The sequence below is a fragment of the Cynocephalus volans genome, chromosome 3 (assembly GCF_027409185.1).
Source record: "Cynocephalus volans isolate mCynVol1 chromosome 3, mCynVol1.pri, whole genome shotgun sequence".
In the NCBI taxonomy this organism is placed as follows: domain Eukaryota; kingdom Metazoa; phylum Chordata; class Mammalia; order Dermoptera; family Cynocephalidae; genus Cynocephalus; species Cynocephalus volans.
In genome coordinates this window covers 34285599-34301185 of record NC_084462.1, presented here as the reverse complement: position 1 = coordinate 34301185, position 15587 = coordinate 34285599, and the positions used below count along the sequence as shown (strand labels likewise).

Genomic DNA, 15587 nt, shown 5'->3' with positions numbered 1-15587 from the left:
TCACGTCTAAAATCCATCACATAAGAAGCACTGAATAAATATTTGTTGAACAGATAAGGAATTTAGCATATGAAAAGATGGCTTATTGTATAACTGATATTGAGATTTCTGGGGAGACACCTGGAAAAAGATAAAGTTGGAGCTCTACCTCAAACTTTAAAAGTGTGAAAAGTAAAACCATAAAAGTTTTATAAGAAAAAAATGGGAGAATTCCTTTATAACCTTTACTGAAGAAAGACTTTCTAATTACAACTGAGAATCCAGGAGCCATAAAAGAAAAGATTGATGGATTTAACTCCTAAAAATACGAAAAAAAAATCTGCATGAAAAAAGAAAAATAAGCAAACAAAAAGACATGTCAAATTGAGAAAAACATTTTGCCACTTAAATTATAGTGGGCTAATATTTCTAATATGTAAAAAACTCTAATCAGAGATTGAGTCCAACAGCAAAATAGAAATCACAGGAAAGAAAATTCAAATGGATCTTAAACACAGAAAAAATGTCCATTTGTACTCATAACAAGAGGGAAATTAAATATAAAGGAAAGTTTAATATTTTATCACTAAGCTTGATATTTGCCATCAGTTTGACCTCTCTTGGCAAAGCTGTGGGAAACAGGCACTCTCTTACACTGCCGGCATGAGTATGTGTGGCAGATTGCATTTTCAGAAAAATGGCCAAAAACAACTTCCATCCCAAATGCTTTCTTTACAATGTGATTTTGACACTTATCCCATCACAAACATGGAGATCTAAGTTCTCTCCATTGAATCTGGGCAAGCCTGTGACTGGTGGAAGTGAAGCTATGTGACTTTCAAGGCAGATAATAAAAGGCAGTAAGACTTCTACCTCATTCTCTTGGGAAGCTTGCTCTAAACTCAGCTTCTTTGCCATGAAGAAACTCAAATAGCCCACAGAGAAGCCCACATGGACAGGAACCAAGAACCACAGCCCAAGCTGAGCTCTCAGCTGAAAGCCAGCACCAACTTGGCAGCTGTGAGTGACCCATCTTGAAAGTGACTCCTCCAATCCCCAGTCAAGCCTTCCCAGCTGATGCCACACAGATCAGAGGCAAGCTGCCCACACGAAGTCCTGCCCAAACTGCAGATTTGTGAGCAAAATAAGTGGGAATTGCTGTTCTAATCCCCCAAGTTTTGGGGTGGTTTGTTTTGCAGCATAGATAAATGTTACAGATTTTGGTACCTGGGAGTGGAGTGCTGCCAAAACAAAAACCTAAACTATATGACATCGGCTTTGGAACTGAACAGTTGGCAGAAAATGGAAAGGAAAAGACTGCTAGTGAAATCATAAAATCCTAACAGCCTCAGGAGAGTTAGTGGAAGCCTTAAGGGCCTTGTCAAGGCTTAAAAGATAGTAAGAAAAATGTTGTTAGAAGCTAGAGGAAAGTGGATCCTTGAAGAAGAAATGTTAGGTAACATTGTCACCTTCAGTAACAAGGAAAATAGGGAATATACTTAATGAACCAATGATCTAGCCAAGAAGTTTTTCAGGTAGAAGACTGAAAGTGCCAACTGGCAGCTTATGGCTGCCTAAAGTAAAATGTAAGAGGAAAAATATAAGCTAAATAAAGAACTGTTATATACAAAGGAACCAGGAATTACTGAGTTTGAAAATAAAACTTTCTCATTCACAACTCTTGAAGCAGCAAACAATAATCAAATTCAGTAAGGGCTTCACACCAAAGATTAAATCCTGCATGGACTATTATATCTTTGTAACTTCAGAGAGATCAAAGGCAGTGCCTCATAGGACCTATCCTCTCTGTTGAACACAAGTTTCTAACAGTATTTAAGGTGGTGTGCCACAGCAGTCTCACAGGGAACCCAAAGGAAGAAGGGAGTATCTCAAAGACATTCGTGGGTGAAGATATGTATAGTGTATTTGTATTATAAATTGATAAACAAAAATTTTATCAAACTAAATTGAAAGGAACAGAGATAATATAAAATGAAAAAAGGCCTTTGGACCATCAAACTTCAATGGACAGAAAGAAGGCTGAGAAAAGTATCAGCTACAAGCACAGGGTAATTTATGAAAAAGGGAAGATGATTCAGAAGGAAGAACCAAAAGCCCAGAGGGTGATGCCAAGAATCACAGAGAACAACTCCCAGGGAGTAGTCCTGAGCCCTGATTAAGGAATTGACAACATGCGACCAGCTCAGCTACATTTTAGGGTTGCTATGGACTGCTGCTTACTTGGATGGGAAAGTCTCTAATGGCAATGGCCCAATTATGTTGGGGGTGTGAAGGGAGGAATAACAGTTTCTTCAGTTCATAGAAAGCATTCAAGGAACCATACCTGAGGAACTATACTCTTCATCTGCATGTGGATCTGATTTAGGTGACAAGATCGTGTACTTCCAGCTGATGCCATATAATGGAATGAAACATGGGGGTCCTGGGGAAGAAGAATATATTTTGCATGTGTGAGGGATGTGAGTTTTCATGGCCAGAGGGTAGACTGTGGCAGATTATATTTTCCAAAAATGGCACAATTTCTCTCATCCCACAGATTCCTCTTATAATGTGATTTAAATACACTTCCCATCAAGAAATGAGGTCTGTGTTCCTTCCCTTGGACATGAGCAGGCTTGTGACTGTGGTGGAAGTGAAAGTGTATGACTTCCAAGGGTGGATCGTAAAAGGTGGTTTTGTTAGGAACTTTACTCTTGGGATCCAGCCACCATGCCATGAGGAAGCCCCAGCAGCCTGTGGAGAAGTTCATATGAAGACAAACTGAAGACCCTGGCTGAGCTCAGAGCTGACAGCCAGGACCAATTTTCAAGACATCTTAAAAATGAATCCTACAGCCCAAAGTTGAGCCAACCCATCAGAAACCACAAGGAACAAAGATGAGCTATTCCCACTGAGTCCTGCCCACATTACAGATTTTGTGAGCAAAGTTAATGTTGTTGTTTTGAGCCACTAAATTTTGGGGTAGTTCGTTGTGCAGACACAGATGAATGTTACAGAATATAAATTGATACAACCCCAATAGAGGTCAACTTCACAATTTGTATCAAAATTATAGACTCATATACTGTTTCACCAGACATATTGTTTTAAGGAATTGATTCTACAGATAGATTTGTACACAGTTGCGCTGTGTACAAATATACACACAAGATAATTCACGATAGCCTTCACTATATAATAGCAAAAAAAATAAATGGTAATACATTCATACAATGTATTACCATGCAGCTCTAAAAAAGAATAAAGATATCTAAGAACTGTTGTGGAGGGATTCCCAACACAAATTGTTAAGTGGAGAAAAGCAAAGTGCAAAATATTATCTACAGTATGCTACTTTTTGTGTAAGAAAAAGGGGAAATAAAAATATACACATCCATGTATCTGCTCATTTAAGCAAAAAAAAAAGACCACAGAAGGATTAACCTGAATCTAATGAGATTGGTTACCTATAGGGCTTGCATGGGAATGGGGTGAAAAAGATAGGGGGAAATGGGAAGGGAGGTAGGGAAGTATGATACTCCACTAAATACACCTTTTTGTACAGTCCTGAGTTTTGAAACTGTGTTAATATTTCACATACAATAAGAAATTAAAATCAAAAAGATGCAGGAAGGGCCTAAAATTTCATATAAACTAACAAATGAACCAAACTGTATTTCAAATAACTAATATAACCACACAGAAGGAGGCCAAATAGAAAAGGAATTAACCCAAGTATCCTTTGAACCTAAGGTATTTGGACTCTGTGACCTCAAGCCAAAAGCAAAACAGCTTTACATACTGAATTCTGATTCCTTGCCAATCATGAATGAGGAGACATGCAAGTCTTAGGAACTGTTGGCAGTCATCTTGGGACAGTAAGAGAAGGGGAAACCAAAAAGAAAGAGTAGCCCTGAAGACTAGGAAATCAGTTAATATATTATTTTTAGGAAATTAATTTTTTGACATGTGTAACCCACATGCTGTAGCCACTGGCACAGTTAGGGAGTTCTGGCATAGCTGATCACGCTCATGGCCCCCAGGGTGTCTTATTATCTGTCATAAAATGAGACCAAGCAAGACCAATTTACAAGCATCATGAAAAACTATGGAAGAGAAAGAAAGTCCTAGAGATCAGACACTTTCCCATGGTCACATCCTAGCTGGTGACTTTTAAATATATTTTACTGTACCTTCAATAAGAAATAAATTTTACTGTGGCTTCTGGTCAAGATGGCGGAATGGATGGTCTCTGGTGTCACTCTCTCCCACAAATCAACCAATTTACAACTATATAAAAAAGCAACAACAGCCAAGCTGGGGCCACTAGAGCTCAGGGGAAGAGGAGGAGAGACCTACAGAGTGCATGAAGGCAGGAGAAGCCACGATGAGAGAAAGAAAAAACTGCTCTGACCATTTCGTGCCACAGCAACTTTAAGGCTGGAACTGCTGAGCACGTGGAGCTGGCAAAAACTGCAGCTGTGACCTTTGGATGGAGTTGCTTGGAGGCTAAAGGGGAGAAGAGGGCCTTGGTGACCCCCACACCAGCAAGACCCTAACAGGGTTCCTGTGGACCAACGCAGGAGTGAGGAGCCACAACAACTGAAAAAAAGGAGCCACTCAGAGGCCAGTGAGTCATTGCAAGGGACCAGCTCATGGCCTGACCCATGGGAAGGGTTTGCAGCATGGGAGTGGCTGAGACAGGCCCATGAGGAGAATGCTGGGGCACAGAAAGGACAGCTGATCTGCACCCCAATCAGCAAAGGACCACTCAGAGGAGACAGGTTGGGAATACAGAATTGCATGGGGTGCCGTTTGATGAAAAGACTCAGGCGCAGGTCAGTTAGGTGCACCGGGTCTCTGAAAAGCTGGAAGTACCTATAAGGTCAACCATTAAACCCTGAGCTGCACAAAAAATCTCCCCTAGGGAAACAGCAGCAAAGCAGCAATTTAGCTCAACAACACAGCTCAAGTACGGTTCCCACAGGAAGTTCCCTCATTTTAGAAGTAAGCAAAGGACAAAAAATTAGTTCCAGTCTGGGCACACCGCCAGTGCCTTGGGGCCCTGTCCGGGGGCCCGGGGTATGGAGCCGGGGACCAAACCCCCTGCTCACATCCAGACACACCACCAGCACCTCAGGGCCCCACCTGGGGGCCCAGGGAATGGAGTTGGGGATCAGAACCCCTGCCCACATCCAGGCAGACTGCCAGCACCTCAGGGCCCGCCTGGGTCCCAGGGCATGGACTGGAGACTGGACCCCCCACACACAACCAGGCACACCATGCCAGTGCCAAGGAGCATGTCAAAAACATCACCTCCATGTGGGTGGCCCACCACAGCCACCACAGTAACCATGGGTGCTGTGAAAGTGGCTAGACATCACAGCCACCATGCAGATGGTCCACCAACCACTGGAGTGCATTGGCACAAGGAGAGTCACCAGCAGAGACCAAAGAAAGGAAGAGGATGTCTCTCTCCACAAACCCCATTCCAGAGTGACAGAGGTATCTGCTCTATGATAATATTGGGGAACCCGAACACACCTCTCAGCATTGGACAGATCCTCTAGGCAAATCAACAGAGTAACCATTACTCTTTCAGAAGGAGAGAAATCTGGGAGGGGGGGAGGAAAAGAGGGGATTGGGAGAGACTGGACAAGGGGCATAAAGGATAAGTTCAATTTGTAACAATATATATGTTAGTAATATTGATTTGATCTACATTGAATCCCAAAAATATGTATAATCAATTATGATTCAATAAAAAATATTAATAGTGATCATAAAGGATTACAACTTACTGAATAAAATAAGAATCCATAAATCCACACTGATATAAATAAGTGAATGAGAAGGGAAACCTCTTCATTACAGTAGAAAGCCAACTAAAAATGTATGAAGAATGATGGAATTAGAAAAACACCATTTGGCAACCACCATAATTATAATTAGTTCAGGCAAGAATTAGCTAAAACTAGTGGATGAAAGTTTGAGGAGGAACAAAATATTTATATGATCTCAAAGCATCTCCCCACAAGATATGTATTAATTACAGCATAGAACAGTAATTTTTCTTGTGGAAATTACTGGTTGATACTACCTTAACTAAATTATCAGAGTTAACATTGCCTGTAATGGGACTAATCAGCAGTGTGTGCCTCCTGTCATGATTCATTGAGAAAAACCCAGCATCCTTTCTGTACTATTCCTGCCAAAAGTGCATCGCATGAATACAGTTATGAGACATCAATCAAACCCAAATTGAGGTTTATTCTGCAACATGACTAGCCTGTAGTTTTCAAAATGTCAGTGATTTTAAATGCAAAGAAAGGCTCAGGAACTGTTGGAGATTAAAAGTGACTAAAAATACAAGACAACCAAATGCAATGCATGATTTTGGATTTTCTTTTGTTATAAAGGACATTTTTACCTGTACTGGCCTGCTACAAATAAGTAAATAAAAAATGACATTTTGGGGACCATTCACGAAATCTTTCTAAGTATGTAGTTTAACAACAGTACCGTATCAGTGTTAATTTCCTGATTTTGATCATTGTACTATCATGATGTAAGAGAATTCCTTATTTTTAAGAAATAAATGCCAAATTATTTTGGGATAGAGGCACCATGTCTGCAACTTACTCTTAAACAGTCCAGAAAAATTAGAGACAGAGAGAAAAAGGGAGGGAGGGGGGTTTCTTTTATTATTCTTGCAACTTTAAGTCTGAAATCATGTCAAAAATTTTAAAGTTTAAAAACAATAATAAAGTTATGTATGTCTTAAAAGGTTTGAGATGGAATGATCTTCAGAATTAACTGTTAAATTAAAAAGCAATGTATATCAGATCCCCATGCTGGCCAGCCATCCAAAAAAAAAAAGTGTATAAAATGTTACCTTTGAGGCAAAAATAAATTAAAGGAAATAAGAATTCATATTCATATTTGCATAAAGAAGAATTCTGGAAAAATACACTAGAAACTAAAAACATTGCTTATCTACTGGGAAGTAGGAGCTGGACAGAGAGGGAAGAAGCCTGGGAGAGAGACTTTTTGTTTTGTATACTTTTATATATCTTTTTGTTACTATTACCATATTATTACCTACCCCAAAATAGAATTCAAATAAGGATATGCAAGGAAAAAGAAGAGAACAGGAAACCAAGTGTAAGGTCATCATTAGAAAGTATAGAAGGAGGGGCCGAGCCCGTGACGCACTCGGGAGAGTGCAGCGCTGGGAACGCGGCGACGCTGCCGCCGCGGGTTCTGATCCTATATAGGAATGGCAGGTGCACTCACTGGCTGAGTGCAGGTCACCAAGAAGACAAAAAAACAACAACAAAAAAAAAAAAAAAAAGTATAGAAGGAGAAACTATGGGCAAAGTACTGATTAAAACAGCCAAAGAGAACGACAAATGTGGATTTTAAATATAGACTATGATTCAGTTTTTCTCACCCTTACTGATACAGCACCACTGCTGCTGCGCTCAAGGAGCATAGGGAAAGTTGAATGGAAATCAGAAATTTTAAAGATGACAAGAGGGAAGATATCCATAGAAGCAGAGAAGACATCTTTGTGGTATGATGGAAAGAACACAGGCTTTAGAATAAAATCTAAGAAATGCTGTTGCCATTTACTAGCTGTATATCCTTAGATAAATAATTTCTTCTAGACTCTCAGTGCCTTATCTCTAAATTGCCTAAGTCATTGAATTCTAAGTCAGTTTAGAAAGATAAATTATCAGAGCATGAAAATTAATTTAAATAAAATCCCAGAACTATAGTTAAATATTGAATCTTAACTTATGGGGAAAGGAATTTATGTGGAACACCACACTCTACCCGTTCTGAAGAATTGAGGAGTTATCGGACTCATGAAGTGGGTGGTATTTTGGGAGGATGGTAGAGAGTAAGGTAAGAGCAAGATGTATGCATATTGGGGGGCGGAGGTATCTGTGTCTTTTAGAGCAAAGGGGTTGTTTAAGAAACACTGACAATGGGGGAAATTTAGAGGTCACCCTTTTTGATCTGAAATCCCTACCTGAAACAAGGCAGTTTCTTTTAGTGATCCCAACATACATCATGTGCCCTCTGCTCTCAACCTGTTTGCCCATATGGCCTATTTTATTTTTAACCTACTGGAATATCCTCTCTCTTCTCCACCCAAAGCATAAAAATCTGTTAAGGATTTACACAAGATCCACATACTTGATATCTACTTTCACAGTTTCAACACATCCTGAATTCTTTCATTTCTGAAATGAATTTCCTATATAGTTTTTTAATCATTTAGATGAAATGAGAGTATTTTTTTCCTGCAACATTTGTAAAAAAGCTTAAAATCAAGGATTATTTCATGCATGTTTTTGTATGTCTTGAAAAATGATAGAAAGACAGGTACTAATTGTTATTTCAAAAAGTTTGACCTGGATTACTCAGTCCTGAAAACTTTCCACAAACAGCCTAGACATTCTAACATGTCTGAAATGCACTTCCCCTGAGGGCCCCTCTGTAAGAACAGTGTCTGGCTGAGCAGGAATGTCCTTAATGTTTCAGGAATCACTGACATTTCAGGATGTGGCTGTGGATTTCACCAGGGAGGAGTGGGACCAGCTGTACCCTGCTCAGAAGAACCTCTACCGAGACGTAATGCTGGAAAACTACAGGAATCTGGTTGCACTGGGTAAGGATGGTGTGTCCCTGTGAATGTGGAAACCATTCAAATGGGTTTATTTCCTGAAACAGTAAAAGCCTCCAAAGCTTTTGTGAATATAGTTTAGGCCAGGACAGAAGAATACTAATCAGTTTTGGAGGCAGAGATTTTTGTTTCCTGCTCTTTCTCCTCAGATAAAAGGTCTTGACTTTGTTGAGTTTGAGATGGGTAGCTTTATTTTGCTGCCTCTGAAGCCTCCCCTTTCTAAACGCAGAGACCTTAAAGACTAAAAAGGTTGGAAACAGATTCTGAGAGAGATTTTTTTTCCCAGCATAAATTCCTAAGATGTACATTTTCCCCATGAATAGGGCATCAACTTTATAAGCCAGAGGTGATCGCTCAGTTGGAGCAAGAGGAGCAGTGGACAATAGAAAGACACAGCCCAGTAGACACTCATCCAGGTGAGAAGCAAGCATTTGGACATTTGCTATTCGGTGAGGGTAAATAGTCACTTTTGAAATACTTAGTGGAGTGTGCTCCAACAATCTTCCTCTGGGATTTAAAAAATACTGAGGCCTTTGAAAAAATTCATTTTATATTTGATTTTTTTCCAAAGTGGAAATGATTCTCTTATTTTTTTCTAACTGAACAGATAATATATACTTACTTATTAAGAAATAAATTGGGCGCTGGCCAGTTAGCTCAGTTGGTTAGAGTAGAGCATGGTGCTGATAACACCAAGGCCAAGTGTTCGGATCCCCATACCAGCAAACCACCAAAAAATAAATAAATAAATAAATAATTGAGGAAATTTTACATAATTCAAAAGTTATTTTGAAGGTGTCAGTTTAAACATCCATAAATACCTTCATATTGTAGATCTCCACACAGCATTATCTTTGTACTTTTTATTCAACATTTTCTCTCAGTATTCCTTAAATCTCTTTTCCATATCAAAAATCCTCTGCCATTTTCACCTACTTTTCATTTTTTCTTTTTTCTGTTATTATCAAACTCTTTAAACTTGTTGTCTACAACCCACAGTCTCATTCTGATTCTCTTGCTCACCTTTGAGATATGACCCCTGTCCTGCCTGTCTACTAAAATTGCAGCACAACTTTAGTTTGCTTGGGGATTACCATTAACTTTCTTCCAGGCAAATCCAGTGGCTAAAAAGCCAGTTATGATCTTGTATTTGATTGTGTTGACTTTACCTTCTTGAAATTTTCTTCCAACCTGGCTTGTGATACACACTATATTTGTCTCTTCTAGCCTCTCTCTGTATTTCTACCTGCTCCTTTTCTGCCTTCTCTTCCTCCTTATTCTCTTAAAGGCATGTATTCCTATAGACTTGATGTTCTACTCTGCAGTACAGTGTTTTTAAGCAGCACTTCTATGTCATTTTCCCATTTCTTCATTTCTAGCCCCAGTATATCAGCCATGTTCTCTTCCCAGATTTTAGACTATATTTTTGTTTAATAATGCCATGTAGTCATTTTAATTAAATATTTCAAAACTTGGATCTGTTGGTTTTCTACTCTCTTCTTTAAAGCATCCCCTTAAATATGAGATTTCTTGGCAAAAAACAAACAAACAAACAAACAAAACCCTTAATTTCTCATTGCTGACATACCACCTACAATGTTCTGCCTGGTTATTTTAGCAAATAGTTGACTGCTAACTGTATGCCAAACACTAAATTAGGTATTTTCCACTCTGGTCCATTAAGCCAGGCTAACCTACCCCATCTATCTAGTTTCCACACTGATTCTTTGCTTTGGCACCTTCATCATTTGGACTTGGTTTTCTGTCATTTAAACTACAGCCTATTCAAGTTGACTGTGACTTGGCTATCCTTCTTGCTTTTAGTGCTCTACATTATCTTAGGTAGCAAACCTTATTTTTATTTCAGCCTCCCTGAGACCTTGGACCAGAATTTTGGTCTGACAGTGCTCAGATTCCATGAGTAGAGGCTGATAATTAAGACATTTTGTCAAGAACTCCTGCCACTTTCCCTGATGGTGGTGGGTAATATATTTCTACAGCTCTCTACACCCCTGAACCTGGGGAGTAGGAAACTAAAGGAAGAAATTGAAAAACCCTCCTTTCAGCTGAATTGCCAAGGTAGGCACCTGTAGCAGAGAGCAGAGCTATTCTTTCCCACAGGTACACATGCTGCCATCTGTAGGATACACACTGCCTCCTATTATGTCTCTAGTCACAGACCCCCAACTAGAAAAAATAATTGATAATTTAAGAAAACTTCCAGATTTCATTATGCAGCTGTATATGTGGATGCACAGGGCTTTTCGTTCACAGAACAGCTTGAACAAGTGATTTTTTTCACATCTCTTTTCAGGGATAGGCAGCCTAACAGTCTCTAAGGAGACTACTTGCATTTCTTCATTATCCTGTGAGACACGATCAATGGCTCCTCTTATTGAGGATGTGGTAAAACATTTCTGTTGGTCAGGGGACTGAGAATGATCTAGCTTGTGTGACCTAATGCTGGCATGCCTCTGGGATACTGCATGCCTCATTGTTATTGACATTTGTTGATGCCTATTTATCTAAAAATTTCTTCTTAGCTAAGACGAGACCTGGAAAATATCCAGTGGATTTAGCAACAAGGAGGTTGGTAATTCTATTAATGAGAAAAGTGATGTGGGTGAGGGGATGGTTAGAACAATCAGTTTGAGCTGCTGCAGGAAGTGCCCTGGGCTCTCCTGAGCAGAGGTGGTGGGGGGCCGAGGTTCTTGGCCATGCCCCCCAACATGTGCAAACAGCCCAGGGACAACCACCCAAGCCACAGCAAGAAGGGCCCCAGGTTCCTGAGCTGGAGTGGTGGGGGCAAGGGCTTTTGCCACACACCCCTGACATCTACACTCAACCCAGCAATGACCAAGCCACCACTGGAAGCCCCCTGGTCTCCCCTGTGGGAATGAGGGGGGTGCCACAGGCCTCAATCCTGCCCCTCCTCCTTCCTCAACTCCTTCCATCCCATTTCCTTCCCCTTTCCCCCCTCCCTCCCTCCCAACTGCTCTGCAACATCACAGAAAGTAAAAAAATAACATTAATTTTTTTTAAAAATCAGTTTGTACGTCATTGAGTGGGCAACAGGAGGTTAAAAAAAAAGCAGAACTAGTGAGTGTACAGCACTTTTATAAGAAGCCAGAGTGAGAAGGGGAGACAATAAAGTGGATATTAGCTAGAATATAAGGTGGTGTCAAAAGAGGACCATTCTATAATAATAATTATTGTATGTTCTCAAATGACTAGATGACAGGAGCTCAAATGCTTTCATCACCAAGAATGATAAATATTTGTGATGATAAATATGCTAATTACCCTGATTTGATCATCACACATTGTATACACATATTGAAATAACCTTGTATCCCATAAATATGTACAATCAATACATGTCAATTAAAAAATAATTAATTATACATCAGATTTTTTTTTAAAAGAGGATTGTTCTTTGCAGGAACAATTTTAGTTTGCTTATTATGCTGAAGTGAAGGAGTCAATAGAGAGGGTCAACAGAAAACAGATACAAGAGATGGAGCAAGGTTCTAGAAGAGAAGGGAAGTGGGATTGGAGGGAAGGAGATATGGTGACTGTGTATGTAAATAAGTTTGTGGGTGAAAGATTTGGGGGAGTTCACACATGGTGACTTCCATTTTCTTGGCAAATTAGGAGGCAAGATCCTCTGTTGATTGTAAAGGAATTAGGAAAGCAGTTAGGGGATTGTGGAGCATTTGGTATAACTTCCTAAGGCAAATGGTAGCTGACCAAAGACAAGTAAAGGGATTATTAAGCAGCTTTGAAGGTCCAAGTGAGATCTTGCCCTATACTCTTGTGGTTTCTAATTTGCATGGGTACGCTATTTCTCATGTTATATTTAGCACTGGAAAGGGTTTATAGAGACTAGGGGGAGGGCCTGTTAGGGTGGTGGAAGGAACTAAAGGAGGAAAACTGAAATAGAAAATTAATAAGTTAATTAATAAATTAGTAAACTAATTAAGTTATTAGTTAATAATAAATTAGTTAATTCAAGTGATTTGACATAGTCCAGGAAGTGAAAAGAAATAAAATGAAGCATGAAAAGGACTAAAAACTAGAAAACAGAAATGTCAAAGAAATGGAGCTCTAGATTAGTTCAGAAAGTAGGAAAAAGGTGAATAAGGGCATGAGGCCACTCATGGGGCAAGGAGTGCAACACTGAGTTGGAAGTTTCTTAAGTACATCAGGCAAGGTTCAGAGAACAATTGAACAGCCATGTGAGGAGACTGCTGAAGTGCAGTAAGGAAAAGGCACAAACAACTACCAGTTAGAAAGCAAGATGAAAGAGAAGGACTCATTTAGTAGTAACTGAAAAGATAAGATACCTAGCAATAAACTTCAACAAGAAATGTGCAACACCTGCATGAGGAAAAATCTTAAAATGCTTGAATAAATGGATGTGCAAGATGGCAGTGTCCCATCTTGTATATATAAATGCAATCCCATAAAAAGTGCCTAGAAGATTTTGGAGGGATCTAGATAATCACCTTCTAAAGTTCATATGGAAAATCCAAAACACTAAAATAATCAGGAAAACTCTGAAAAGGAAAAACAATAAGGGAGATTATTCCTACTAGATATTTAAAATATACAGTAAAATTTCATCAATTAAAACAAATCAGACCAACTGAACAGAATAGAAAATACAAAAATAAACCCAAACATCTGTGGTTGTTAAGAAATAAGGCACTATTTCAAATAATGGCAATATTTCAAATTAGGATGGGAAAAGTGGATGGTTTAATAAATGGTGTTGGACAACTGGTATTTAGAAAAGATGGGTAGCCATCTAGAAAGAGACAAAATTGGATCCATAGCTCACCCCTTAAACCAAGATAAACTCCAAAGGCAGCAGAGATTCTTAAATGTAAAACATGTAACTATAAGAGATCTAGAAGAAAAACATGGCGGAAATCTTTTACACAATCTTTGTGATTCAAAATCTAGAGCCATAAAAGAAAAGATTCATACATTGAACACGCAAAATCCAAAAATTCTGCATGGTGTAAAATAATAAAGTAGAAAGATAAATAGCAACGGAGGAAAACACTTGCAAATTATGTCAGAAAGGCTAATCTCCCCTTAATATGTATGAATACTCCTCTAACTCAATAATTTAAAAATACACAAATATGAATGGTTCTTAGATAAAGGAATCCAAATACTTTTTAACAAATGAAAAAACATTCTGTCTCACTCATGATAAGAGAAATGCCAAGTTAAAACTACAAACTCCCTTTTCTCTACTATCAAATTAGCAAAAGCCCAAGTTTGACAACACTCACTTTTGATAAATCCATGGGGAAGAAAGCACTCTCATGCACTGCTGCCAGAAGATGAACCACCAGTCAACACAAAGATGTCTTAGACTAAAGGGGCTTCCTTTCCAGGTAATTCATTTGGCATTGTAGATTCTTTCAATAAACAAAACATAGTCTAGAGTCTCATGTTTTTGTAGATAAAGTTTTATGGGAATACAGCCACACTCAAAGATTCTTTACATATTGTCTATGGCTGCTTTCACACTACAACAGCAGAACTGAGTAATTACAAGAGACGATATGGCCCACAAAACCTAAAATATATACTATATGGCCCTTTACAGAAAAAGCTTGCCAACCCCTGCTAAAGCAGTAGTTTTGAATTATTGTTGACCAACCATTCCCAATAAGAAATGCATTTTGATTGCAAACCTCATGATTTATACAATCTGTAAAATTGAAACAAAAATTTTGCCAAACAATATTTATCCTTATTACTGTGTCTGTTGAACTGATATTTTCTATTGTTTTTTAGCTTACTCTGTTTCAGTTTTTTAGTGTGTACCTACTGAATTAATAACACAACCTACTAGAAATCATGGCTTTTTTTTTTTTTTTTTTTTTTCTTGTGGCTGGCTGATATGGGGATCCAAATCCTTGACCTTGGTGTTAAGCATACTTTTTAAATTAATAAGAGATCTAAAAATATCATAATGCTTTGCAAGTAGAAAGGATAGATATTTTTTCAAGACATTTGTTTTCCTGCCTCCCTTTTTCCCTAGTTCTCTTTCTCCCTCCCTCCCTCCCTCTCTTGTTTCCTTCCATCCTACTTCCTGAACAATTAGGTTTAAAAGGCACTGGGTGAGGCTGAGCAGGATGTCTCCTTGGGGAGGCACACCTTGGTGCAGAAGGCCCTGCAAGATATTGTTCAAGTTGCCCAGTGGTATGCTCATTACAGTATGCTCATACTGACCAAGGGTCTGTCAAAAATCATCCATTCTTAGATACAAAGGAGCCATAAGTGCCCTAGAAATCTAATTTTATTAAAGATCCATACCCCCTAAAGTTGATCCAAGGATTATGGAGCCAGTGGGGACAGGTAATGGGCAAAGATAGTAACCACACTGAGACTACAATAGTCTATGCAAATGCCCAATTTTTCTTTATCAAGACCCCTCAGGCCCCTTCAAGAATAACGGAAGCCTGGCGAACCCCTGCCATAAGCTTGAGGACCTTAGTCTGTAGCAGTGGCAGAGGTATTATACCCACCAACCTGGTCCTTGGGCACAAGTTAGATTGCATGTCATTCTCACAGTGTGGGCAGGTGAAGCTCTTCGGCTTCCATGTCTGAAAACATTTTCTTCCCAAATAGCACTGTGTCATTATCCAGACAACTGTGGGGTGGGAGTAGGCAGCATAAGATCTGGTAGGAGACTTAGGCACAAGTACAAGGAAGGGCTTTCAGTGAATGATTGGGTCTCTAGCCAGGTGGCATCAAACCAGGAAGAAAACGAAGAGTTGATGAGTGAACAGCACCTCTACGTGCTCTCACATACATGGCCTGGTGAGGGAGTTCATCCTCATCAGTGCCCACCGTCTTTTGAGGGCAGTTGACAGTCACATCTGCTAAC

General features: G+C 39.2%; 1 protein-coding gene across 1 annotated transcript in view; it reads left to right on the top strand.

Annotated features, from left to right (window-relative positions):
- Positions 1-15587, top strand: part of ZNF713 (zinc finger protein 713) — a 45363-nt gene that overhangs the window by 25534 nt on the left and 4242 nt on the right. The window contains exons 3-4 of the mRNA XM_063089993.1: positions 8533-8659; positions 8998-9090. Coding sequence (XP_062946063.1) covers positions 8533-8659; positions 8998-9090 — 220 coding nt within the window. The remainder of the gene's footprint in view (positions 1-8532; positions 8660-8997; positions 9091-15587) is intronic.